Source organism: Chelonoidis abingdonii, chromosome 2 (genome assembly GCF_003597395.2).
Source record: "Chelonoidis abingdonii isolate Lonesome George chromosome 2, CheloAbing_2.0, whole genome shotgun sequence".
NCBI lineage: Eukaryota > Metazoa > Chordata > Testudines > Testudinidae > Chelonoidis > Chelonoidis abingdonii.
The window spans coordinates 120401446-120428639 of record NC_133770.1 but is presented as its reverse complement, the minus strand read 5'-3'; the positions used below and the strand labels follow the sequence as shown (position 1 = coordinate 120428639).

Below are 27194 nucleotides of genomic sequence, written 5' to 3'. Positions count from 1 at the left end.
TAGAAGCTTGTCAAACTTAGAGATTGCATATCACAGGGTAAAATTGTAGTTATCCCACAGAGCTTGTTGGTTTGCAGTATGAAGCTATTACCCTCCTGTGGAATAAAGCTTCCTTCCAAAGAGGTCTAGTTTCTTTTGTTTGTTGGTGTCAATGCATCTCCCTTTCATTGGCTGCAGATACTACCAGAAAACCCAGAGGGGGATTGTTTAAAAAAAAAAAACACACCACCATGTTTGAACTGTTAAGAGGGGATACAATACCTCCTTTCTGCTCTTTTTGCAGTAGGTGACAGATGATGGAGTCTGCCATAAAATCTTAGTAGACTCTAGAATAGCCATAATAGGGAGAGCTCTCCTCAATGGAGGCACATATATTAAAGCGTCCACAAGCCTGTTGGACTTTTCCTGGACCTGCTCTGGATGAGTGTCCAGAGCCAAAGCCATGTGTCAACTCCTATTGGGCTTTGGGGTATTCGGTGATGGAGAAATAGGCTCTAACATGACAGCCTCATCAGGAGACAAGGAGGATGCCAATGGCTCTTGGGGATGATCCTATTGCAACTCTTCTCAGGATAGCTTGTGAGATGGCTTCTATTCCTGCAGGTGCCAGGCCCGCTACCGAAGGTGAACGGCTTATGGCATTGACATTCTTAACAACCAGCAGAGAACGTAGGTTGGGAAGGATGTGGGGATGCTCTGGATTGGGAAGGGAACCCCAACAGCTTCCAAAAAGGCCATTGATATGACCCTGGTCCAAATGTGAGCAGACCAAGGGTCTTTGTGCTATGCTCAATGCTGGAACTGAGGCTGAAATCAGGGTAGGCAGGCACTGCACATAGGCTGCTGGATGTGTCCAAGCTGACATGCCCATGAACACTTCAGAATCTGAAGAATCCACTTCTTCAGATCCTGGATATACTATCATCAATACCAGAGAAGCAGGCTCAGATTCTGGAAAACGCAATTTCCGCGCGAGATCATCTGGGGCTTTCCCTTAGATAGCACCATTTTAATCCGTATGCTAATTGCCAAATCCAGTAGTCCCCCATGGTGCAGAGGGTAGCTGTGAGTGTTGGTACCAAGCAAGAATCATGAATTGCAGGGAAAGGCAGTACCAAGAGATACAACCACTCTCATAGCCACAAACCCCTCAGGAGCAAAAAGCATTGGGAAGTCATTCTGATTTTGTGGCATCAAGACCTGAGGCAAGAACAGTGAAGCGACTCCCAAAGTGCCTGATCTCAACAGGCCTGACCTGGGCTCTGCAGTCAGTGGACTTCCCCATTTTGAGGCTCATTCTGAGGAGCACCTCCTTTCTAAGCCCAGCTCCAAGTCCTCGGTAGAGCCTCCGATCTTGAGGTGACCTTAGAGGACATGCAGAACCTCTTTGGCATGAATTAAATCCATCCGTCCACCTTGGGACAGCCATAGCTGGAAGAGCACTGTTGATGGATACAAAGACACTCCATACCCAGATTGGGGGAGTTGGCTCTGATGGAGGAAGGAGCATGATTCCAATAGCCCATACTTCAGTCTAAGTGCCCTGTTCTTTTTGGATTGGGACTTTAACCTTTTACAGCTAACCGCACCTGTCCCAATCATCAGGCTCTCCCAAGCATATAAAGCAACTGGGGTGTGGGTCACTAACTGGCATTGGCTTGCCACAAGAGTCTGAAGCCTAGAGAATAAGGCTTAATTCCAGCACCAACATCAGTATCAGGAGGCAATGTCAAAAACCATTTAAAAAAAACAAACCACCCACATACCCTCAGCTAAGTAAAAACTACTCCACATCAATGGGTACAAACTACAATATCTATAAGGAAATAGAGACGAGACTTGAACAGGCAATAGAAAAACAAGGGGGAGGGGAAGTCGGAGGCAGTTCCACCCTTTATGCCTATGTACAGTGTGTAAGGCAAGTGATACTAACTGATACCGTCTTCAAAGCGAATTTTGGGTGGTGACCTGACAACCTAAATGCTGTCTAAAAAGGTAGACAGCCCTTCTTCCTAGGCTCTCAAAGCATTCTATGAACTCAGCAAGACTCAATATCCTTATGAAAAGGGTAGCTCTTTCTATTTTACAAATAAGAAAAACATGCATAAAAGTTACCATGGACACCACAGGCAGCAGTAGTACTGGGGCCTCAGCACCCTGACTCTAATCATGTGGGACAGGAAGCTCCAGAGCATCCTCCTGGGGCCAAGCTTTTAAAAGACTCTTAGAACAGAAGCAGGACTTCAAAAAGCAAGTTGACAGCACTAGGCCACTAATCCGGATTTTTAGTTTTGCCAGAAATTGAGAACAAGGGAGAAAAGGAAAGACGCCTATGGTGTCTAAAGGAAAGGAGACTGTAGCAAAAATTACACTAAGAAAAAAAAGTTATCAAAGGCAATAATTTTTAAAAGGTAAAGTAGAATAGGGAAGGGAATTAATAAGTTTTACAATTAAAACATGCAAGATGAAAACATGAAGTATGTGGAAATAATGACAGTCAGTATGAGCTGCAACAGTGCTTAAGTGGTGAACTCTTTGGGGCAAGTACTGGTCTTTTTTTTAATATAAAGAGAGCTCCCATAGAAACCAGGGTATTTATAAATTACAAAAAATGACTTACTGAAGGTCAAAAAGTGTTTAACTGACAGCCCTAGGTATACCTAGGAATATCATACACAGGACAACTTTCATAATGTGACCCATTTTATACTCTCTCTCAGCCAAAACTTACATTGAAAGAGCATTTCTCCTAAAGAATAAGTACAAAATAGAACTGGTTTACTGAGACACTAACTGTAAATTTTAACAAGTTATAAGAAGTCACTCAGAGGGTTCCAACTGAAGAGGAAGAAACATGGTTCTCTTTGCAGTGTTGATGCCGAGAAATGGGTCATCCAACTTCACAATTAACTACTCCCAAGACAGTGTTCATACCAGATGGAAACAAGACCTCAGATCACATTTATTTAACTTGAAAACAGAATAATTTTACATGTAAGATATCATCTGTGTTCTTGTGAACCAGGAGAAACTTAAATTTTAAAAAACAGACACTTAGTTCTGTTAAGTTTCTTGGATTGCCTTTATGAAAGAAAGCAATAGCAAGCTGTCTTTAAAAACATTTAAAATGAATTAAAAAAAATAAATCACACTCTTCGATCTGCTTCCCCACACTAATACAAGTTCTCTCCCCCCGCATTCCCAATAAGCTCTCTAATGGGAGAGATCAGAGTTTTAGTAACATGAATTTATATTTTCTGTTATCACGTCTTAAAAACAAACACAAAACACCTATACCAGTTTTATGTCAAACAAGAAAATGATAATTCACTTAACTGCTATGTGTGGTTCCTAGATTAGGGCCAGGCAACACTAAAAAGAAGAGTTGGAAAACAACTTCTTTTACAGAGATATTTCTATTAAGGCACGTCAAGACCAAGATGATCTTAACCAAGGCTATGTCTACACTGCACTTTCATCATTAAAGCTTCTGTCGCTGAAGGATGCGAAAAATACGCCCCTGAATGACAAAATTTTTGACAAAAAGCACCGGTGTGGACAGTGCTTCAATGGCGGGAGCCACTCTCCCACTGCCGAAACTACTGCTTCTCATTTGGGGGTGATTTTATTTTGTCATCAGGAGAGTTCTCTCCTGGTGACAAACAGTGGCTACTGCAGCCACACAGCCATGCCATTGTAAGATACACAGTATAGATATAGTCTAAGTAATGGACCAAAGTTTGAAAACCAGATCTAGTACAAAATAGACACAGGGTACAATTCTTAGGTTTAGTACTTGTATAGGACTAGAGCAGGGGTAGACAACCTGCGGCACGGTCCTGGCCACCAGTCTGGGGGGCTCTGCATTTTAATTAAAATTTCTTAAACATTTTTAAACCTTATTCACTTTACATACAAACACTAGTTTAGTTATATATTATAGACTTATAGAAAGAGACTGTCTAAAAAGGTTAAAATGTATCACTGGCACGCGAAACCTTAAAGTGAATAAATGAAGACTCGGCACACCACTTCTGAAAGGCTATGGACCCCTGGACTAGAGTGTCATTATAGCTGACCTCCATAAAAATTACATCATAGACAGATTAACTCTGAAAATTCACTCTGCAAGTGATCAAAAAGCATACATACAAATGTTTTCTACTATCTATCTTTTCTCAATCATTCAGCACATATTAATGAAGCCGGTGACTTAGAAAGATCCAACTTTCTACATGATCACTTAATGGCTCAGCTGAAACAAAATGCCGTATCACTTAAGCACTTATCAACCTGTAGGCCCAGGGAAAGGTTCAGAGCTCAGAGTTGGCTTTCTTTCTGTAACTATTTTCTAGCAAATATTTTCTAGCAGATAAGATTTTCTACATAATGTAAACCTGAAACAGGCACAGTTATGAAGATTAAGTTGCTCAAAAACTGCTATGTCTAGCCAAGAAAGCCAGAAGCAACAAGGTATTTAACTTCATGCTTTCTTCATTGCTTCCATGTCACAAAACCTTCATTTTCCTCAAAATAAAGTTGTGCAAGACAACTTTAGGCAAAATACGAATTACACTGACTATTATTGCTCAAGGTTAAGTTTAAGATGTTATTCATCTTCTGCAGAGAAATCAAACAATTTGGGTAAAGCCCAGACTGTAAGGCAGGTCTCAAAGTCACATACCACCCAACACTGATTGCAAAAAGAAAAAAATCTAGAAGCTTTACAAGTTTCAATTTAAGAAAAAAAAAGTGTAACAAAAAAGTTACAAAGTGTATGCAACATATATTAGAAGTATTGCTTTTTTTCCTAAAAAGTAACTCAGTAAAATGAAAAAAATAAAGAATATAGATATGTATAGATATATATAAAAATATGCATATTTATCTCACACACACACACACACCCTCCTTTGTGTTCATTATTGTAATTTGCAGGGTTACAGAAAGCGGGTATATGAAGATTATGCAACTAAGCAGGTCTATGGCTGTTAGTAAATCTCTCATTTAGTAATGTTAAAACAAAGTACCACTACTAAACATATAACATTTACTATTTAGAGAATTCAAGGAACAATTTTGCGATTGTCTTTAGTTCCCTAAAATCACAGAACAGCTCCAGCAATATCCTTCACATATATTGTTCTGACATGAGATCTATCGCAGGAGTCTGCTGGGGGAGCAGAAAGAGCCCAAAGAGCCAGGTAAACATTTTAGTATACTGTACTTATTTATAAAATGTGTATTTTGTACAATGCATACATTTGCAACATAAACAGCATTTAATCTAACCCAGGGGTGCCAAGGTGGCACACGAGTGGATTTTGCCTGGCACGCAGCTGCCAGCCGGGGTCCCTGCCACCGGCCCCGTTCAGCGCATGCGGCCGGGACCTCAGACTGGTGGCAGGCGCGCCCCTTGGCTCCCCCCTCACCACGCTCGTTCTGCAGCTTCCGGGAGTGTGAGCCACCAGGGCACAGGACCCTGAGCCTGCTGCGGGAGGGGCAGCAGCAGCTCACATTCCCAGGAGCTGCAGAGCCTGAGAGCAGCAAGGGAGGAGCCAGGGGGCACACGGGGCCCACTGCCCGCATGCATCCACTGCAGGAGCACCCCCCTGAAGGGGCACCAGGCCACAGCCCGGGCAGGCACTCTCCCCGGTTCCCCCCTCACCGCACCTGGGTTCTGCGGCTCCCAGAAGTGTTAGCCACCGCCACTGCTGCTCCTCCCGCAGCTCCGCCCCTCCCGCTGCCTCAGCACTCCACGTGGAGTTTTGCCTCCACATGTAGCCAGCGTCTCACCAGCATAGGCCTGGTAAGGGGAGTCCCGGGTGGCAATCAGGGAACAGGGGGAGGGTTGGAAGGTCTCAGATTCCTGTCAGGGGGTGGGAAGTGGTTGGATAGGGAGTCTGTTTGAGGGCGGGGGTGTTCATAAGGGTTGGGGCAGTCAGGGAGGGACGGTCTCAGGAGGGGGCAGTCAGGGGACAAGGAGCAAGGAAGCGTAGGTGGGGTTCTGGCGGGCAGTTAGGGGACAAGGAGTGGGGGAGGGGATGGGGGTTCTGACCAGGGCAATCAGGGTGGGAAGTGGGAGGGTGTGGATGGGGGCTAGGGCAGAGCTCTTCCTTCTTTTTTGATTGTTGAAATATGGTAACCCTAGGCAAGGGGGGAACAAGGGGGCGCATGGGGGCTGGCACCCACATACATCCACTGCAGCCTACAGGCGCCCCCAGGGGGGTGCCGGGCCACAGCCTGGGCAGGAGGGGTGGGAGGGTGCAGCTGCTCCCTGCTAGCAGTGCCATCACTGCCTTCTCAGGGCTGCTGCCCCCCTGCACCACGCCGGCTCCTCCATGGCTGGGGCTCGCTGCCGCCGCAAGCGGGACACTCTGGCGCCTCCAAAAAGTGGCTCCTCCCTGCCGAGCTGCTTCAGTGGCCCAAGCCCGGCAAGGCGAGTGAGTGGACTTGGGGCAGGAGTCACCTGGGTGGGGTTGGGAGGGCTCGCAAGGGGGCTGTGCACCCTCCAGGGGAGTTCAGGGGGCAGGTAGGGGGAAACCTGGTCTGGGGAGCAGCCCCTGGGCACAACTGGCCCCTGAAGTCTATAAAGGCTTAGTTGGGGATTTGCCCCTTAATGAACCGATGGACAAGGGTGAGATTTTCACCTAGGTGGCAAAATATCCTTGCACTGGCCCTGCCCCAGGGGGTGCGTGCACCCCAGGTTAAGAACCACTGCACTAAACTGATAAGATCTGCATTTTAATTTAATTTTAAATGAAGCTTCTTAAATATTTTAAAAAACTTGTTTACTTTACATACAATAGTTTAGACTTATAGAGAGGGAGACCTTCTAAAAACGTTAAAATGTATTATAGGCACACGAAACCTTAAATTAAAGAGTGAATAAACGAAGAGTGGGTACACCACTTCCAAAAGGTTGCCAACCCCTGACCTAACCATTCACCCAAACCAGATCTGATCACATATCTGGCGTGCATGAGCACATAATACCAGAGTACTGCAAGCCGATGCCTAACTGAGCTAGAACAAGTGACTCCTTACTTCAGGAGACTCAAGAAAAAGTGTTTTTACTTTACCTAGCTGGAACATGCAACATGTAGTGCCACAACTGATGCTAACGCCCCTCCCCACATTTGTAAATCACACTGAAACAGTTACATTGTAACAATAACCCTGCAGCACGTAACGGAGTTCCCCGTTTCGGTTACAAAAAGGGGACACCTCGGACAGGAGGCGGAAGTTTTCAGGAAAGACATTTTATCCAACTGACCCAAGTCTTTATATCAGGGCCAAAGGGTCTGCGCCGGCCACCCAAACCCGATCGCTAGCAGGGAACGAGAGCGCATGTTGCCAGCGCGGTCACAACCGAACTGGGTCCGGCACCCCCGGGCTCACAGATCCCATCGGCCGGGAGCGGAGACGCCGGGGGCTGCCGGCTCCTTCCTGCGGCGGTGGGTCAGGACCGGATGCAGAGCGCGACGTGAGGCGCTCGCGGCGCTGCCCCGGGGCCAGGGGCGCAGACAGCGGGTTCCCAGACTGCGGTGCAGCCGCCGGAAGTGGGCTCGGTGCCCTTCTCACCCCGCTCCCGGACAGCAGAGAGAGGAGCCGCTGCGCACCCCCCGGACCCCCGCCATAGGATCGGCCCGGCCCGGCCACTTCTCAGCGGCATCAGCGGCTCCTGGCTTTCACTCTGCGCGGACCCAGAGCCGCCGGGCTGGGCCAACAAAGGCACATGAGCTCCGGGCTCCGCCCGGCGGCCCCTGCGCCATGTTGTTGAAAAGAGCCGCCTCCCCGGCCCGTTACTCACCCGCCGCCCCCGGCAGCGGCAGCAGCATCGCGGCCGCCAGCGCGAGGAAGGCCCAGGGCCGCGGAGGGGCCGTTAGCTCCATGGCGCCGCCCGCTCGCGCCGAGGTTCAGCCCCGCGTCGTCCCCGCCGCAGCTTCTCAGGCTCACTCGCCCTTGCGGCCACTATATAATGTAACTGACACACAGGCGCCTCCTGATTGGCCGCCCCCGCCCCTAGCCCCGCCTTCCAGGCAGCTGCAGACATTCCGAACAACAACAAGAGTCTGGAGAATACAACCGGCTCGGCGCGAGGCCAAGTGGGCGGGGCCAGGAGCACGAAGCGGGATGAGTGACAGAAGGGAGTGTCTTCCCCCATCCTCTTTTGGGCGGGGGCGCGCGGACAAGGGTCCAGCCAGCCTGTCCCTGCGCTGTGGGCCCGTCCGTAGGGCACGCGTGGGGGTTGGGGCGGAGTGTGGATGCGATAGAGCCACCTCTGCCCTGTCGCTCCCTCCTGCTCACACAGACCGAGGCAGGCGGCTGAGGCGGGGAGCTCGCTCCGCCTTCAGCGTGAGGCGAGGGAGCCACAGCGGGGCCTAGTATTGGCCAGTGCAGCGGGGCCGCTGGAGCTAGGTGAGGAGGCGACAGAGATGGAACAGGACTGGAGGCTGCCTTGGGAACACGCAGAAGAGCGACGGGGGAGAGATTGTGCACACCCAGCAAGTAAAGCTTTCAGCGGTGCTCGAGAACTCGCTAGCCAGGACAGCACCCAGAGACTTTTCCCCTAACGCAGGAGGAGCCCAGCATCATAGCAGATCAGATTTACAGAAAGCAAGGAAATTCATAAGTCCTTGCAGCCATGCATATATCACTGAGTATTCTTTTGCAAATCTTAAAGTATGGAAGTCACCAGATAAGGTTACAATTAGGACCCACCAAATTCACTTCCACCACTGAACAAAAAAAGAAAAAAAAACAGTGACCAGCTCTCAGGCACTCTTAAATTTGTCTTGAAAATGCTGCAACATCAAAGAGCTTATCTCCATTACAACCTTAAACTGAGTATTGTCACTACCTAAGGCTATGTCTACACTACAGCCTATGTCAGCATAATGTGTGTGAACAACACCCCTCCTCCCCCCGGGACCTAAATCACACCAACATAGATGCTCTTGTGCACAGTGCTATGTTGGCAGAAGAGCCTCTCCTGCCAACAGCTTCTGATGCTCGTGGAGGTGATTTTTTTATGTTGATGTGAGAGCTCTCTCCCGCTGGCATAGAGCATCTTCACCAGATGCAGTATAGCTGTGCCATTGCAGTGCTGTCCATATAGACATGGCCTAAAGTTTCATTCATGCACACACAAAACCCCTTAATTTATCAGTGTTCCCTCTAATTTTTCACACCCGTATGTGGAATGAATTTTGCTATGTGCACAGGATTAGGGTACAGGGGGGTGAGGGCTCCAGTTGGGGGTGCAGGTTCTGGGGTGAGCCTGCAGATGAGGGGCTTGGGGTGCACTGGGGCTCCTCTGGGCTACAGTGGGGAAGAGAGGACTCCCCCTAGTTCTCTCTCCCTGCAGCAGCACCTTGGCTGGGGGGGAAAAGGCACCTCTCCCCTGGCCACAGCAGGTCCAGGGCCTGTGGAAAGGCCTCTTTCCCCACTGCAGCCCTGAATGCCTGCATAACGCTTAATAGGCAGCTGCATGGCCAAGCAGCTTAGAGGGAACTTAGATCTGAGTGTAATGCTGCTTTTAACTCAAGTTGGCTAACCATCTGTGGTATACGCTGACGCTCCAGTGAGGGCAACATGTCAGCTGCTAATACAAAATAGATGCAGGCTCTAGTGCCACTCCGATGCCGCTAGTCCTCCGTTTCCTTTCCCAAACTCCACCCCTGCCTCGAGTTCACCCAGAAAGGGCAGGCAAGTTCTCCCACAAATCACTGGGGAAGAATTCATACATTTATTTAACTTACTGCAACACAAAGAACTGTGGTATATGCTCCATAAGTCTTAGCACCATATACAAGAGAACAGCGCCACTAGCAAGGACGCAGCAGCTCAAATATTATTTCCGTGTGGCTGTTTTTGCTCACACTAGACCAGTGGTTCTCAAACTTCATTGTACTGTGACCCGCTTCTGACAACAAAAGTTACTACGTGACCCCAGTGTGAGGGGGGAACCAAAGCCTGAGCCCATTCAAGTCCCACAGCCCTAAGCTGGAGGGCCAAAGCCTGAGCCTACCACCCCGGGCAGGAGGGCTAAAGCCAAAGCCCAAGGCTTTCAACCCCAAGTAGGAACCTGTAACCTGAGTCCCACCACCCAGGGCCGAAGCGCTTGGGCTTTGGTCCTGGGCGGTGGGGCTCAGACTTCAGCTTTGGCCCTGGGCAGAGGACTCAGGCTTCAGCCCTGGGCCCCAGCAAGTCTAATGCCAGCCCTAGTGACCCCATCAGAAAGGGGTCATGACCCACTTTGGGGTCCCAACCCACAGTTTGTAGAAAATTGTTGATGCTCGCAACCCAACGTAGCTGGGGATGAGGGGTTTGGGGTGTGGGAAGGGCTGGGGTAGAGGTGAGGGCTGTGGTGTGGGGCCAGAAATGAAGGGTTCAGGGAGGGGGCTCTGGGCTGGGGTGCAGGAGAGGGTCAGGGCTCTGGGCTGGGGGGTGCAGGTACTGGAGTGGGGCTGGGGATGAGGGGTTTGGTGCAGGAAGGGGTTCCAGGTTTTGGGGGGGGCTCAGGGCTGGGGCATAGGGTTTGGGCACAGGGTTGGGGTGCGGACTTACCTCCGGCAGCTCTCGGTCAGTGGTGCAGCTCAGGTGCAGAGGCAGGCTTCCTGCCGGTCCTGCAACCATGGACCACATTGCAGCCCAGAAGCAGCCAGCAGCAGGTCCTAGGTGGAGGTGCAAAAGTGGCTCTGCACAACTCTTGCCCACAGGTACCATCACCCCCCCCAGTTCCCATTGGCCAGTTCCTGGTCAATGGGAGTGCGGAGCCCCGTGGCCCCCCTGCCTAGACGCCAGACCCTCTGCTGGCCACTTCCAGGGCTCGGCACGGTGTCGGAACAGGTAGGTACTGGTCTGCCTTAGCTGGGCAGCACTGCCAACAGGACTTTTAACATCCCGGTCGGTGGTGCTGACCGGAGCAACCCAGTGCCTGACATGCCACAATTCAGTACGGAGTCATGACCCTAACTTTGAAAAACGCTGAACTAGATGACTTGTTCAAATAGCTGTTTCAGCATTCTACCTTTTATTACAAGCTCTCTACTAGTAGGAAGCATACACTCTGCACAAAATCATGACTAATTTAACAATTATTTATTCATTCCTTCTTTCCCCTTCCCCTTCTTTCGTAGCAACCATCACTATAGGATATAAACATCCAAATTGAATTATTTTTTTTTTGCTGAGCACAATTATTTGTACTCTTAATATCAGTAAAGAGAAAAGTTAGCAAACATCTTTACAATCCGACATAAATTATAATAAGCCCATTACATTCGAACAAGAACTGTACATAATGATCAAATTTGATAGTACAAAATACATTCAGTTGTCCAAATATTAGACATATATAAGGAATCGGTTGACCCTCTATTAAAGTAACATGTTTTTGCAAAATGGACACCGCAACATTACAGTTTGTTCTCGCTGCAAGGTTTAGAACAATAGTTTCAGGATTTTGTCACAACAATACCCTATCCTTCTCCACTCTATGGCTACTGCAGCACTCAAACTCCCTTTTTTTCCTCCATTATCTTCCATCCACCACTATTCCAGCACTCAACAGGTTTTACCCTTCCACATTACTGTGGCATAAATTTTCTCATTTCTATTCCTCTTATCAAATTTACCCATTAATCCAGTACTTCAATTCCTTCACACCACCACTCGTGTAAGTAGTGGCTTTGCTTATCTACACCAAGGGTTGCAGCAATGCAGCTACACCAATAGCTGTAACTGGGGCAAATCCCCAATCTAAACAAGGAGTAAGAGTGATTGGTTGATGGTGCAAGGGCCCTGAGCCTAGTGGGCTCTTCCCATACTACTTGGGACCCACACCAAGGGAAAGGAGCACCACCCAGTTCTCCAATTTCTAGTTAATACACACACACACACACACACACGACAAAGTGGGTATTCACCCACGAAAGCTCATGCTCCAAAACGTCTGTTAGTCTGTAAGGTGCCCCCCCACACACACACACTCTCTCTCTCTCTCTCTCTCTCCTCACAATGAATTAACTTGCTTCCCCCCCCCCAGAACCCAAACAAATTATGTCCCTCCTAAACACACCCCTTAAGATTCCGGGCTTCCATTTTTTCCCTCAACTGCTCTACTCCCTCATTCCCCTTTTGGTAACTAGGGAAAGAAGCTGGGAGTCTTATCTCCCTCAGGAGTAGGAAGGAGTCTTCACTACAGCTCTGGGAGAGCGGCAGCATTAAAACCAGAGAGAAGGAGCTTCAGGTCTAGCTGGGTAACCCTTCACAGCCCGCATATGACTGACCCATCTGTGGGTAGGCAGGGGAGGGGAGTCATACTTGTGAGGGAGAAAAATGCTCCTAGCCATGTACAGTAACTCCTCACTTAATGCTGTAGTTATGTTCTTGAAAAATGCAATTTTAAGTGAAATGATGTTAAGTGACTCCAATTTCCCCATAAGAATCAATGTAAATGGGGGGAGGGGTAGGTTCCAGGGAAATTTTTTTTTGCCATACAGTACAGTACTATAGTTGGGAGGTGCCCCCGCCTTACCCCACACAGGCACAGCCTACTGGCACTAGAGACAATGAGGCAGGCAAGGAGGCTGAAAGTGCTGTAGGCTAGGAGAAGCAGGTTGCATAGCAGCAGCGGCAGCTTCCCCTACTCTGCAAACACCAGGGGTGGGGGGGTCAACCCTCGGTCTGCCCACGGCCCCCCCTTCCCGCAAGCCCCCACCCTTAACCTGCCTCTTCTTCCCCCCCTTCCTCCTCCCCCTTTACTTGGCACACTGTGTCCTTGCTCCTCCTCACTCCCTCCTGTCCATGGCAATCAGCTGGCTTGCCACATTCAGGGGGCAGGCGGGAGGGGGGAGTAGCGAGGACCGGTGCTCAGGTTCCTGCCCGTGGCAATCAGTTGGTTTGCAGTGTTCAGGAGGCAGGGGAGGGAGGGGGAAGCCTGCACGCCAAGTCCTCTCTCCTCCCCCCTCCTTCCTGAGTGCTGCAAGCCAGCTGATTGCCGCGGGCAGGATGTGGGGGGAGGATGGGGAAGGTGCTGATCTGCAGGGTCTGCCAGCAGGCGGAAGGCGCTGTTGGGGGGCATAGGGGAGCTGATGGGGGGCTGCCAGCTGTGGACAAAGCAGGCAGCCCAACAATATTATAGTGAAGCATTGCACAACTTTAAATGGAGCATGTTCTGTAATTGAGCAGGGACGTAAGATTGAAACAAACGTTAAGCGAGAGGACATTAAGTGGGGAGTTACTATACAGCAGTTCTGATTGTTTGCCTTTCCTCAGAAGGCAAGGATGTGAGGAAAGACAGCCAAGCACAGCAGTTCTTTATAGATTAAGAAGTCTTTTCCACAGACATATAGGATGGCCTGTAAACCTTTAGTCTATGGAGAACACTCATACAGCTGACAGTCCTGATATTAGATGTGTTCTTTCAATCACTTCTCATTTAGGACTGATTCAAAATTAAGTGGTTGATTGTATCTTACAGAATGATGCACATCTACTTGAATTTTGTTTTTGCCAAAACAACATGGCATTGAGATATTCAATACATTTATGCAATTTCTAAAAGCTAAATCAAATGAAAACTTTCAGAATGCATAAACTTCTCACCTTCAGAATGTTACATAGAACTTCTTCACCTGGAGTAATAAATATTGTGCTGTAGCATCTTCAGGGAAAAAGTTCCCTCTAAGCTACTTCCTCTTTAAATTTAATCTTTCAGTCTTTTCTCCTTTCTTTAGCTTATACTTGACTCTGAATAATGTGATGTGATACTGTGTATTAAGGATGCTATATAGGAATCAATAATATTAGAACTGTAATCACTTCGAGAGCATACTAATCAGAGGTGCTGGAAAAATTTGTATAGTGGGGTACGAAGAGCCATTGAACTAAACTGTAATTCCTGTATATGACAGAAATCACTTCAAGCTAGGGGTGCAGAAGCACCCCTAGTTCCAGCACCTATTATCCTAATTCTAAACAAGTTTAGTATAAATAAACTAATGCTAGTTACAGGATGATGTGATTGGTTTCATCATCTGCTAGTGCAATTAAAACCCGAGGAGAGAGAGAAAACTTACAAGTTTTTTGGAAGCAAGGTCAGTGGTTTGCATTTGGTCCAAATAGGAATCAGAAATGTAAGTCTCAACCTAAAAAAAATAATTGAACGTATAACTTGATTAATGAAGCAAAATGGCAAAAACAAGATATGTTATAAAAGAAAATTTGTCAGCCATTTATGCCAATATCTTGCTATGGGGCTCCTGAAATGATTCTAATAGAAAGAGGAAAGTCCTTTTCCAAGATTCAGTGCCAGTTGTTTCAGAGACACCATGTAATCAGAGACTCCAGTACTATCTTGTGGTAAATTTCTACTGGCTTCTAGAAGAAGCATCTCTATTTTTACTCATTCACAAGTTAACAGGGTAGATCCTTGGTAATTTTTAATTCATTACCATTGAATTTTACTTACCACTAATTTGGCTTCTCCCTAGTTTTTGACATTGGGTACCTCTTATCAGCAGATAGAAAAGAAAGAATTTGTGACTTCAGTTCCATGTAAAAGATTCAGTTCTGGTTGAAGAAATTCACTCAGGAAAAGAGTATAGTAGGGAAGTTCACATGACTTTAAAATTCCAACAAGTTGTGGAAAGAATCAATGTGAAGAAGCAGTGGGGAAAAGATAAGAAAGACCATTCAGGCTGCCTGGTAGTCAGTGATTTCCCTACACCCCACCTGAATTTCCCCAACAACCCCCTCCCCAGTTTTGTGAACTAGTTATATGCCAAACCTAGTGGCTGAACTTTGCGACTTTGTCCTCACCCTATTTCCTATTTCACATTTGGGGACAATATATACCTTCAAGTCAGCTGCACTGCTGTGGGTACCCACATGGCCCATAGTATGCCAACATTTTTATGGCTGACTTAGAACAATGCTTCCTTAGCTCTCATCCCCTAATAACCCTCTTCTACTTGTGCTATATTGATGACATCTTCATCTGGACCCATGGAAAAGAAGCCCTTGAGGAATTCCACCATGATTTCAACAATTTCCATCTCACCATCAACCTCAGCCTAGACCAACCCACACAAGCGATCCATTTCCTTGACACTACTGTGCTGATAAGAGATGGGTACATAAACAACACCCTATACCAGAAACCTACTCACCACTGTACTTACCTACATGCTTCCAGCTTCCATCCAGGACACACCACACGATCCACTGTCTTCAGCCAAGCTCTAAGATACAACCGCATTTGCTCCAGTCCCTCAGACAGAGACAAACACCTACAAAATCTCTATCAAGTGTTCTTAGAACTACAATACCTACCTGCTGAAGTGAAAAAACAGATTGACAGAGCCAGAGTAGTACCCAGAAGTCACCTACTACAGGACAGGCCCAACATAGAAAATAACAGAACGCCACTAGCCGTTACCTTCATCTCCCAACTAAAACCTCTTATCATAAGCATAATTCCTAATTCTGAACCTTAGAGTCCAAAATATGGGTGCCTGCATGAAACCTCCAAGCTTAATTACCAGCTTGGATCTGACAGCGCTGCCACCAGCCAAAAATTTCCAGTGTTTGGCTCACTCTGGTCTCCCCAAAACCTTCCCTGGGGGATCCCAAGACTCAGATGCCCCGAGTCTTACCACAAAGGGAAATAACCCCCCTCCCCTTGTCTTCTCTTTACTTCCTCCCCAGGCTCCCTTCGTGGGGTTATCCTGGAGATACTGATACTTAAACTCCTTGAATTACAAAACAGCGAGGCGAATTTACCGTTCCCCCCTCCTTCTTTTTCCTTTCTATCCCCTAGAGCCTCACTTAGAAAAGAAAATCCAACAGGTTTTAAAAAGAAAAGCTTTATATAAAAAGAAAGAAAAGACATAAAAATGCTCTCTGTATCAAGATAAGCAATTGACCCTGTATATTGTTAAAAGAAAAATATGAATAAACAGCCTTGTTTTTTAAAAGCATCTTTCAGCCTGGTTTCAAAAGGACTTTAACAACAACATTTTGTACAGTTATATATATCTGTACTGGAGGGAAGAAGGATGCAGTCATCTACCATTAGCACTGCCTCCTAATGACAGCTAACTAATCATATAACTTGGTGGAAGAGGGGAAACACTTCCCTCTTATTGGCAAAAATATCTAATTCACCACAGGTGTCTTAGCCCTGCTACCTTGCAGTGCCTGCACTCAAGACAACATGAAGCTGTGCTCATTCTTCTACCCACAGAAAGAACATTAACTCTCTCCCAGCCAACCCTAGGAAGGCCCAGATCCTTAAACATATTTAAATTCCCACTGATCTCAGCACAGTAGGATGTTGGTGCCTAAATACCTTTGAGAATCTGGGCCAAAATCCTTTTCTGAAATTTTTACATGTCAATCACCTTTATTACTGCTGTCCATAAGGTTTTGTTAACTTGTCTGCAAACCCTAGCTAGGTTTGGCAGTATTGCTCTTCAGTGGTTCTGTGCTTTCAGAGATCACAGGCTGTCTCTGGGCAATTGCTCATGATAGATTTCTTGTGTGGGTTTCTGAAAGGGTCTGTTTTGTCATCCTTTCCATTTTGTGTGTACATGATACCTCTGTAGGCGAGTGCAAGTTAATCTGAGTTTAGGTGTTGTTGATACTCAGGGTGGTTTCTCATTTTCATCCAACCCAAACAGCAAGATGCCCGTGTTTACCCAATACCTAGTCACAAATGAAATTTAGATGAGAGCAAGCTGATTAAGGCACTTTTTGGAGAAAATGGGGTGAAGTGAATTGGTAAGGGGAAGGATATTAAAATTAAGGTAGGGGTAGTTTGTTCTGCACCAATTTTTAGGGTACCCTACCTTTTCCTCAAGTACATAAATTGAGGGGGTATACAGATTTTTTTCTCCAGTAGCAAAGAGTGCCTTTATCCCTAAATTTCATAACAGTAATTCATGCTATTGTCATTTTTAGATTAGATTGCTACAATGTGTTCTACCTGGTGCATTTCTTGAAGACTCTTCAGAAGCTACAGCTGGTTCAGAGTGAGGCTGCTTACCTGTTTCATGTAATTTATCAAGGAGAACATATTGCTCCAGTATTTCAACAACACTAGTTTCCTATTTGTTTGGTTCTGGGTGTAATTCAAGATACTGCTTTAGTCTATAAAGCCCTATAGGACTTCAGTCCTGACTGTCTAACAAATCTATTTTCTGTTATTTACTACAGTAATTAAAAGGTCCTACAGTGCTGGAGCTAACAAGGAGGTAAGCAAATGAATGAGATTTAAGCTTGCAGAGGCAAGTTAGTGATAGAATATTTGTGAGGTGGTGTATCAAATCTAGAAGTTGCTTCCAATAGATGGATCCCAAATTTATTCGCTGTTATGGTGGAGGGCCAGGGTCTCTGTTGGGGACTGTCTTTGTTCTTCTGTAAAAAGGTATATTTATACATGTTTTATATAATTTTACCATAAGCATTTGGAATTTTTTTTAAGTCATGGCCCTAGAAAATAAGTGAATTAAAGAAAGGATCTTCAAAATGATGAACAGCTATTGTAGTACATACATACAAGATGTCTGACTTGCATTCTTACTATAAGGACCAGAGTATTGTGAGGCTAGAGTGAAATTGTTCCTACCTAGCATTTCTCCAGTATCACTGCAACAAAGGGCTGAGTCCTATTTTCCTTAGTGTACAAACATCCTTCAGCAGGCATTGCTCATTACTGAGTCACTTTGCACACAATATATTCAGGTCTCAACAGCTCAGATTAAGATCAAAATGGAACAGGATTTGTCTGAACCAGGATGTTTTGAATGTTGAAAGTGTCATAGCCTATATTTCTGTATGGTGCCAAAAACCAGTGATTACTTTAAAATATAATATCTTGTGAACAGTCAGGGACTCATCCAATGATATTCATCATCAGGAATTCAACCTTGGGGCTAGACTTCATTACAACAAACAAAATCATTCCCAAAGTTCATCCAGCCTTCCCTGCTTAAAGCCCTTTCCCAAAACCTCAGAGTCCCTTTCTATGGTCTTGTATCCCTACTTCTCTAGTCATCTCCCTCCCTGAGTAACAACTTCTTTATGTGATCCTGCTGCTCTTTATATGACAATCATCTCCTCCTTATCCAGCTGGTTCTACTAATTAAACCATGCACCCTATGCCAGGTGTGACTGGCAAGGCTCATTGGACAGTACTAGTTGGCTCCAAGCCTGTAGCCTTGAAAGGGGTAGGCCACCTCCTATACATACAGATCAGGTAAAATCTCATGCATGTATCTGAAAGAGCTCCTTTCCCCAAAGAATACTCTGACACAGAGAAAGGTGTTTGAGGGTGGGAGCTAAGAAATAAAAGGCTCTGCTCTCACCCTGTTTTACTGAGTGCATTTACTATTTCTGTACAATTCACAACTTTGATTACTAACCAGGGCTTCAAATCCTTACTCTAGGAGGCAGGCAGCTATCATTGCTCCTTTTTTTTTTACAAATAACTAAGCAACTAAGTTACAAGTGACTCAAAGGTTGGACAAGGTCATTTCAATCACTGCTGGGAATAGAATACAGGAATCTAATATGATAGACTCAACTCTCACCCACACTGCTTTTCAAGCAAACCTGTGTGCTTGGTTATAATCTCTATAACTACTGCTGTCCCCACAAGACCAGCTCCCAGAGCCAGCAACCAGCACCTAAGAATCTAGATACTCAACATCCCACTGCTGTCTCACAAATAGTTTTGTAATCCCATGAGAAAGCATGTGGTATGTGACCTTTAGTGGCTTGTCCACTTAGATTCAAAGGCCAGAAAGGAGACACCTGGAGCATTTCTTTTAGAAGAACATCCACCATTAATTTCAAAATTACCAGTAACAGAGAATGCACCACAACACTTAATAAATTTTTCTACTGGTTAATTTCCCTCACTGTTAAAAATGTAAGTCTTATTTCCAGTCTGAATTTGTCTAGGTGTTACACCTTTCTCTGCTAGATTCAAGAGTCCATTTTCAAATATTGGTTCTTCATGTAGTTACTTGTAAACTGTAATCAAGTTGATCCTTAATCTTCTATTAAAATAAAGTGTGACAAAGTTCCTCCTCTGTCTTGGTGGGTCCTGCACTTATTGGCAAATTTGCTCACCTCAGTGATCTTCCCCACAGTCTGGGTCAACTCCTCCTGTGTCTGATCAGGAGTTGGGAGGTTTGGGGGGAACCTGGGCCTGCCCTCTACTCCAGGCTCCAGCCCAGGGCCCTGTGGATTACAGGTATCTACAGTGCCTCCTGTAACAGCTACATGACAGCTACAACTCCTTGAGCTACTTCCCCATGGCCTCTTCCAAACACCTTCTTTATCCTCACCACAGGACCTTCCTCCTGGTTCTGATAATGCTTGTACTCCTTAGTCCTCTAGCAGCACAACCTCTCACTCTCAGCTCCTTACACACACTTCCTCTCCTCTGAGCCCATCCCCAACTGGAGTGAGCTCCTTTTTTAACCCAGGTGCCATGATTAGCCTGACTTGATTGGCTGCAGGTGTTCTAATCAGCCTGTCTGCCTTAATTGGTTCTAGCAGGGTCCTGATTACTCTAGTGCAGCCCCTGCTCTGGTCACTCAGGAAACAGAAAACTACTGATCCAGTGAGCAGTATATTTGCTCTCTACCAGACTCCTGTACCCCACTGGTCTGGGTCTGTCACAATAGATTGAGCAATTTCAGTCTATCACTATAAGGCATGCTTTCTAATCCTTTAATTATTCTCATGGTCTTCTCTGAACTCTCATCAATTTATGATTATCTTTCTTGAAATGTAGACACCACAACTGGACACACTATTCCAGCAGCAGTTGCACCAGTGCCAAACAGAGGTAAAATAATCTCTCTGTTCCTACACAAAGATTAACAGCCTACTTTCCCTGCAAGTTGCTTATTCAGCTCAAGTAGACACCATCAGTGCTGTACCTCTGAAGTTCCTGGGTTCAAATTGTGTTGACTACCCAAGTAGGGAAACAACTGTATGGTCATGTAAATGAGTGGCACTAAGGTTTCAGTCGGGCTCTACAAGAATCTAGTGTCTGATAACACAGCTCAGTGTAGGATTAGGGGCTTAGATTATTAAAACTGAAAGAATTTTAAAATCTCCTGTTCTTGTGCCTATTTATGATTCTTGTTTTCTTTTTTCATTTCTCAGAGCTTGGGCAATGAAAATCTTAGAAGACAGCTTCACTTTCGTTTGTAGTTAGATTTACTTTCAGGTTCCCAGTTCTGCACCATCTAAGTTGCAACTAAATTTGGGGCAAATACGACTTGACAATTATCCTTTTAACTTTTCTCAGCAGCTCTAGCTCCTTGGCTGTAGAATAAAAGGAAATGCATATGATGTGAGCTGCAAACAACACCAAAAATAATCTCAATATTTTCTGCCATGATGCTGAAAATATTTTGCCAAACCATTTTCAAATCAGTTAAGCAGGACCCATTGCTGACAGCTGTTGTCAGAAACTTGTCCTTTTGCTTGTGTAGATGAAACCTTAGTTTTATTTTGTGTATCACAACAGACAATCCCTTTCCTTCTTTGGTGTTAATACCCTTTAGCTATTTATGTACTTTTACCATATTTTCCTTCATTTAATCATCTCTTGGGAAATCAATTGGAGTTTAGCACCTACATATCTTTGAGTATCTTGGCCATGGTGGCTAAAGTTGAATGTAATATTCTAGGTGCAGTTGCATCATGACTTTATTGCTAAGTGACTTGATAAGTTTTGATACCCAGGTCAAAAATCAATGGCTTTCTTGGAAGCCATATCACTCCATGGCTACTGAGTTCAGGAGGCACTGGGTGAAGGTGGTGCTGGAAAGATTACAGATCCTAAAGTCATGGGTACTGGTTTACTGTAATAAATCTTTATCATGACAAATCATGAAACATTGGGACTTAAACAGTAGATAACATTCAATAATAAAAATACTAAAAAAAAGTGACACCCATGTTTTATGTAAAACTTCTCATGAATCACAAACTTCAGGAAATGTTGATATTTATAATTTGGTTGTTATTTCCTTTTCCAATAAAGTCTGAAAGGATGTTCAAGTCTCCCGCTGCTGCTGATGCCGTAAGCATTTCCTGTTCCATACTGAAGTGCAACAATTAATCCATGACGTTAGGGACACTGTCAACTTAAACCTCGTTCTAGTCTTAAATGTTGCTAAAACAAGATCGTTATATAACCTAAAACCAATAGAAATGTGTCCATGAAAGTTTGGAACCAAGTCCAACATCAGTGGAAACAAGTGTCAAGTGTTCTTCGCCCAACAGTGCTGAAAATGTTTTCATCACATCCATACTAGTGAATAAACTGCTTTCAGTGCTAGTTCAGTGGGAGCCATTACTGAAAATGGGCCACTTAAGTCATGTAGAGAGGGTTTAGAACAGGAGTCGGCAACCTCTGGCAAGCGGTTCGCATGGGTAAGCACGCTGGCGGGCCGGGTCAGTTTGCTCATCTGCTGCCGTCAGCAGGTTCAGCCGGTCGAGGCTCCCACTGGCCATGGTTCGCCGTCCCAGGCCAGTGGGGGTAGCGGGAAGCCGCAGCCAGTGCATCCCTTGGCCCATGGCGCTTCCTGCTGCCCCCATTGGCCATGGGACGGCAAACTGTAGCCAGTGGGAGCTGCGATCGGCCAAACCTGCCAACGCAGCAGATAAACAAACTGCCCGCTAGGGTGCTTACCCTAGCGAGCCACATGCCAGAGGTTGCTGATGCCTGTTGAGAAGTAATAGGATGAAATCAAGAAATGAAAAATTTTAACTGAGTATAAAAAAAAAAACAATTTTGACAGTACAGGGCTGAGCCTCCCAAAGGAAATGTTGGAAATGCCATCGTCTGGGACATTTAAAACCAGATTTGACAAAAGATTTTAAAATGTAGGGGAAACTCCTTCACAAACAAGGAGATAAAGTGCAAGTGCATGATATAGTATACCTATTCCATTTGTATAGCTTTCATTTGATTGAGAAACTCTAGTAGTCTTGGCATGAGTTTTGTCATGGATTAGAAGCGATTATGAGACCAAAAACAAAGAGTAGGAATAAATGGTAAATTTTCTTTATGGCAAAAGTTAACAATTGGGTGTCCTCAGGTTCCATTCTAGGGGCAATTTTATTTAATATTATAGAGTGATGGTAGCCATTCCATATCAAAAGTTGAAGCTAACTCATTAAAAGTCAAACTTTCAATTCTCCTCTTACTTCCCCTAAATAAGAAATTGATCTTCCTGCTATGTTAACTACTGCACCTCATGCCAGTGTAGTTTTTTTCTTTCCTGGGAACTTTGGTAAAGATCAGACTAAGAGCTTTGAAGTCATGGTATTTGGAAATGTAGCTGTAATGTTTTTATTTTTTAATTCCTCAGCTCTCCAAAATGGCTTGAAATAGAAACACCCAAACTGATTTGTTTGCCTTCCTGAGGAGAAATGCCTTTGAATATTTTGGAGCAGGTTATTGTAAAATGGGAGTAGATAAGATCTAAAAAGTTTGTAGATGTATAAGGAGCACTGTAGATAAAAATATTTTAACTAAGTTATAAATACAAAAACTACATTGAAAACATTAAGTTTGCAAAGTCAAGCATTCAGGAATTAGGAAATACCAGAATTAAGGTTGCCTGTGCAGGAAAATTAAAAAGAGATGCTGGTTGAAAGAAGATCAAAGCATTGCCATTCACATACAAGGACGAGATTATGTGACAGTTGAAGTCTGGCACCATAAAACGTTACACAGACTACACAAGATTTTTGACAAAGTCAGCAGATAAGGATAAGCCTATTTGCACTGAGCAGATGTACAGGAAACCCTACAAGATTTTCTGAACCACTATCATCCAACAGAGGCTCATCGTAGACCAGGACGTTTTGCGGATAACAAGACTGATCCAGATTTTAATTGAGCGTGTTAAAAAAAAATAAAATAAGGATCTTGAGGATCATGCTGCCTGGTATGGCTCATGACTGAGTGCCTACCTCAGAGCAGACTGCCAAAAACAGGACAGATGTCTCAAACTAGTGGTATGTTCTATCACAGCTGCTGGCTTCTAGTTTTCCCCAGGGGTGCTCAACCCCCGTGCAGCACCAGGCCCCACCCTTTCCCCCAACCCTCACCCCACCTCTTCCTGTCCCTGATTCACCCCCACCCCACTCCACCCCTTCCCCCAACGCCCCCTCCCCTGAGCAGACTCTGTCCCCATTCCACCCTCTCCCTCCCAGCATCTCCTGCACTGTTGAAGTTGGAGCCTCTTGAGAGTGGGGGAGGAGTTGATCAGTAGGGGCTGCAAGTGGGTGGGAGTAGGGGGGCATGAGAGGAGCTTGTCTGTTGATGGGTGATAAGCACCTTTTATTTTTTTTCTCCCATGGGTGCTCCAGGGGGAGCACCCATGGAATTGGCTTCTATGTTTTATAAATTAGATTTCACTAACCCAGTAATAAATGTGAACTCCTGGATCACTGTAACCAGTCTTACTACAAAACAAAACAATGACGAGTCCTTATGGCACCTTGGAAACTAACAAATTTATTTGGGCATAAGCTTTCATGGGCTAAAACCCACTTCATCAGATGCATGGAGCGGAAAATACAGTAGAAAGGCATAAATACACAGCATATGAAAAGATGGGAGTTGCCTTACCATCTGATGAAGTGGGTTTTAACCCACAAAATCTTATGCCCAAATAAATTTGTTAGTCTCTAAGGTGCCAGAAGGGCTTCTCGTTGTTTTTGCTGATACAGACTAACACATCTACTACTCTGAAACCAGTCTTACCATGGAGTCACAAACAGTTCCAGTAAGGCTTAGGCTCTCCAGTCTATCTTGCCATTCAGCTAACTCGGACTTAAGCTTTGTCCACACTGGCAAGTTTCTGTGCAGTAAAGCAGCTTTCTGCATTGTAACTCCCGAGGTGTACACACTGCCAAGCCACTTAGTGCACAGAAACTGTGCAGTTGCAATACTAAAAAAACCACTCTGATGAGAGGTGTAGAGCTTTCTGCATGGGGGGGATACAGTGCCACGGTGCCAGTGTAGACACTGTGGTCGATTACAGCATTGCGATTGGCCTCCATAAGGTGTCCCACAATACCTGTTCTTGACTCTCTGGTCATTGGTTTGAACTTTACTGCCTTGCCCTCAGGTGACCAACTGTAAGCCTCAGCCCTTAAATTCCATTGGAATTTTAAAAGTCCCCTTCCTGTTTGCTTGGTGCCATGTGCAGTGGTCCCAGAGCATCTTTCCAGGTGCCCACACCTGCTCCACACATCAGGGGATCCCCCACTTGGAGCAATGGATGAGCTGCTGGACCTCATCAGCATTTGGGGAGAGGAGGCTGTCCAGTCCCAGCTGTGCTCCAACCATAGGAATTATGATACTTGTGGACAGATTTCATGATGCATGATAGAAAGGGGCCATGAGTGTCACACACTGCAGTGCACAGTGCAGGGTCAAAGTGAAGAAGCTGCGAAACGCCTACCACAAGGCACAAGAGGCAAACTGCAGCTCTGGTGCTGCGCGCATAAGGTGCTGGTTCTATAAAGAGCTGGATGAGAAACTTGGCAGTGACCTCACCTCCACTGTGAAGGCCACTGTGGATACTTTGATGGCTCACATGCCAGTCAAGAGTGGACCAAGCCAGAAGGAAGAAATCTTGGCAAGAATATGGAGGGGGAGGGGGAACCAGAGGCAGAGGATGACTCGGAGGTTAAAGATGCATGCAGCCAGGAGCTCTTCTCTACCCTGGAGGAGGCTAGCCAGTCACAGGTGTTGAAGTGCAAACAGGAGAGGAGGCCCCTCATAAGTGACTTTGATTTTGGGAATCGCTGAGGGGAGCTGTTGGGGGCAGGAGGGTTGCAGAAAGCAGGCTTGTGTCTGTATGATGCACATACCACCACATGACTAGTCTGAGCAGCAGAACAGGGTGTAGATTGACTCCCTCACTTCACAGGAATCTGCCTCAGATCTCCAAAATCTCTCATGGAGATATTGAGCAATCCACTGCTGCAGTTTCTTTGGCAGAGCTGCTCTGTTTCTTGCCCAATTAAGGGTAATTTTCCCGTGCCACTCTGCCATCATGGGAGGTCAGGGGGAACGGACCATTACTGGGACACAGGCGAGCCGCATAGGGGCCAGAGCAGAAGCTGCAGTCTTGGAGAAGACCCTCCCTTGATTCCCTGCTCACCCACAGTGACAGTATGTCTTCCATAATGAACGGAGCCTGTGGAAAATGTGGGGACAGTAATGGTTATACGGCCACCCACTCCAGTGCTGGCTCTCCCCAAGAGCCACATGCCCAGTGTACAGTATGGTCCTGGAAAACTGATTTCCCCTAACCCTGTGATTACTCACCATTTTGGGGAGCTTGTGGCTCATGTGTGCTTGCCTGGGGTCAGCCAGTTAGTGACAGGTATGTGAATAGTGGCTGTGTTTTAGACCACTGATTCAGTGGGCTCTGTGTTGCAAACAATACTGCTTCTGTAAAATGTTGCATTTTGGCTTCACAGAGATGACCTTGAGAGCCCAGCTTCCCTCTTTGTTATCGCTGGCTGAACGGCTGCCACAAAGAACAAAAGAGGACTTTCTGGATGATGTCATGATGCTGTCTGCGGCCGAAAAACAAGAATTGAAGGAGTGGCAGGACAGCGAGAAGAGAGACCCAAAGGAGAACGTGGTGCGCCAGAACGAAACCATGGAGCAGCTCTTAAACATTATGGAGCACCAGTCACACACACTCCAGGTGCTACTAGCACTGCAAACTGAGCAGCTCCACACCAACCCTCCCCTGCAACTGTTGTCACAAAACTCTTTCCCATGCACCCTTCAGACACTGCCAACACACTCTTATCAACCTCCTGGCTCCAGTCTGTACCCACAGCATTCCACTCCTCCCCCATCACAGTCCAGCAATGCTGACTCCCAGTACCTACTGCACTCAAAACCCATCCCTCTATGGTTTAGCCCAGCTGAAGTACAGTACCCACTGCAACGTACTCCAAAGGAGAAGGTTGGATATGATACCTGGACATACACAAATCTTTAACCATCCCAGGACCCCACCTCCTCCTGGGACCTTCCCTTCCCCCTCAGTGCTGATGTGTTTTGCTATTTGTCTCTCTCCTCCAGTTTTTTTAATAAGATATTTGTTTTGGTTTGAAAGCAATCTTTATTCCATTAATTGAAAGCAAATAGAGCCCTGCAGAGCAACAGGCAATTTTCTTAAACCTTCATAATGCATCATCTGCACCAATCACAATCACCTCCTAGCATTACAAGCACTGCACTCCTAGAAACAATTTTTTTCCCCAGCAAGTTAAAGAAGTATGGGCTGGATGAATGGACTATAAAAGGTGGATAGAAAGCTGGCTAGATCATCTGGCTCAACGGGTAGTGATCAATGGCTCCATGGCTAGCTGGCAACCTGTATCAAGCGGAGTGCCCCAAGGGTCGGTTCTGTGGCTGGTTTTGTTAAATATCTTCATTAATGATCTGGAGGATGGCGTGGACTGCACTCTCAGCAAGTTTGCAGCTGACACTAAACTGGGAGGAGTGGTAGATACTCTGGAGGGTAGGGATAGGATACAGAGATACCTAGACAGATTAGAGAATTGGGCCAAAAGAAATCTGATAAGGTTCAACAAGGACAAGTGCAGAGTCCTGCACTTAGGACGGAAGAATCCCATTCACAGACTAGGGACTGAATGGCTAGGCAGCAGTTATGGAGAAAAGGACCGAGGGGTTACAATCTCCCCGCACCATTCGTCTCTTCTGCAGACTAAACAATCCCAGTTCCCTCAGCCTCTCCTCATAAGTCATGTGCTCCAGCCCCCTAATCATGTTTGTTGCCTTCTGCTGGACTCTTTCCAATTTCTCCACATCCTTCTTGTAGTGTGGGGCCCAAAACTGGACACAGTCCTCCTGATGAGACCTCACCAATGCTGAATAGAAGGGAATGATCACATCCCTTGATCTGCTGGCAATGCCCCTACTTATACAGCCTAAAATGCTATTGGCCAGTGTGCCCTTGTTGCCAAGAAGGCTAACAACCAACCTAGGCAGCAGGATCATAGTGTGGAGGTGATTTGGGTTGGCACCTGGCCTATTTGTCCTAGTGTGTCCCAGGCATGCACACAATCTCTGTGGGGCAATAGATCCC

General features: G+C 45.9%; 1 protein-coding gene and 1 long non-coding RNA gene across 3 annotated transcripts in view; one reads left to right on the top strand and one right to left on the bottom strand.

The window, feature by feature from the left end:
* TGFBR1 (transforming growth factor beta receptor 1) overlaps positions 1-8021 on the bottom strand; it is a 99929-nt gene extending 91908 nt beyond the window's left edge. Inside the window, exon 1 of one of the 2 annotated variants that reach the window (XR_012655260.1) lies at positions 7814-8011. Coding sequence is in view for 1 of the 2 variants with exons in the window: in XM_032787132.2 (XP_032643023.1) it covers positions 7814-7895 (82 nt within the window). In the remaining variant the exon portion in view is untranslated. Of the gene's footprint in view, positions 1-7813 lie in introns of both variants that reach the window. The other variant, XM_032787132.2, reaches the window with a different exon arrangement.
* LOC142046342 (uncharacterized) overlaps positions 1-27194 on the top strand; it is a 934987-nt gene that overhangs the window by 494424 nt on the left and 413369 nt on the right. The window lies entirely within an intron of this gene.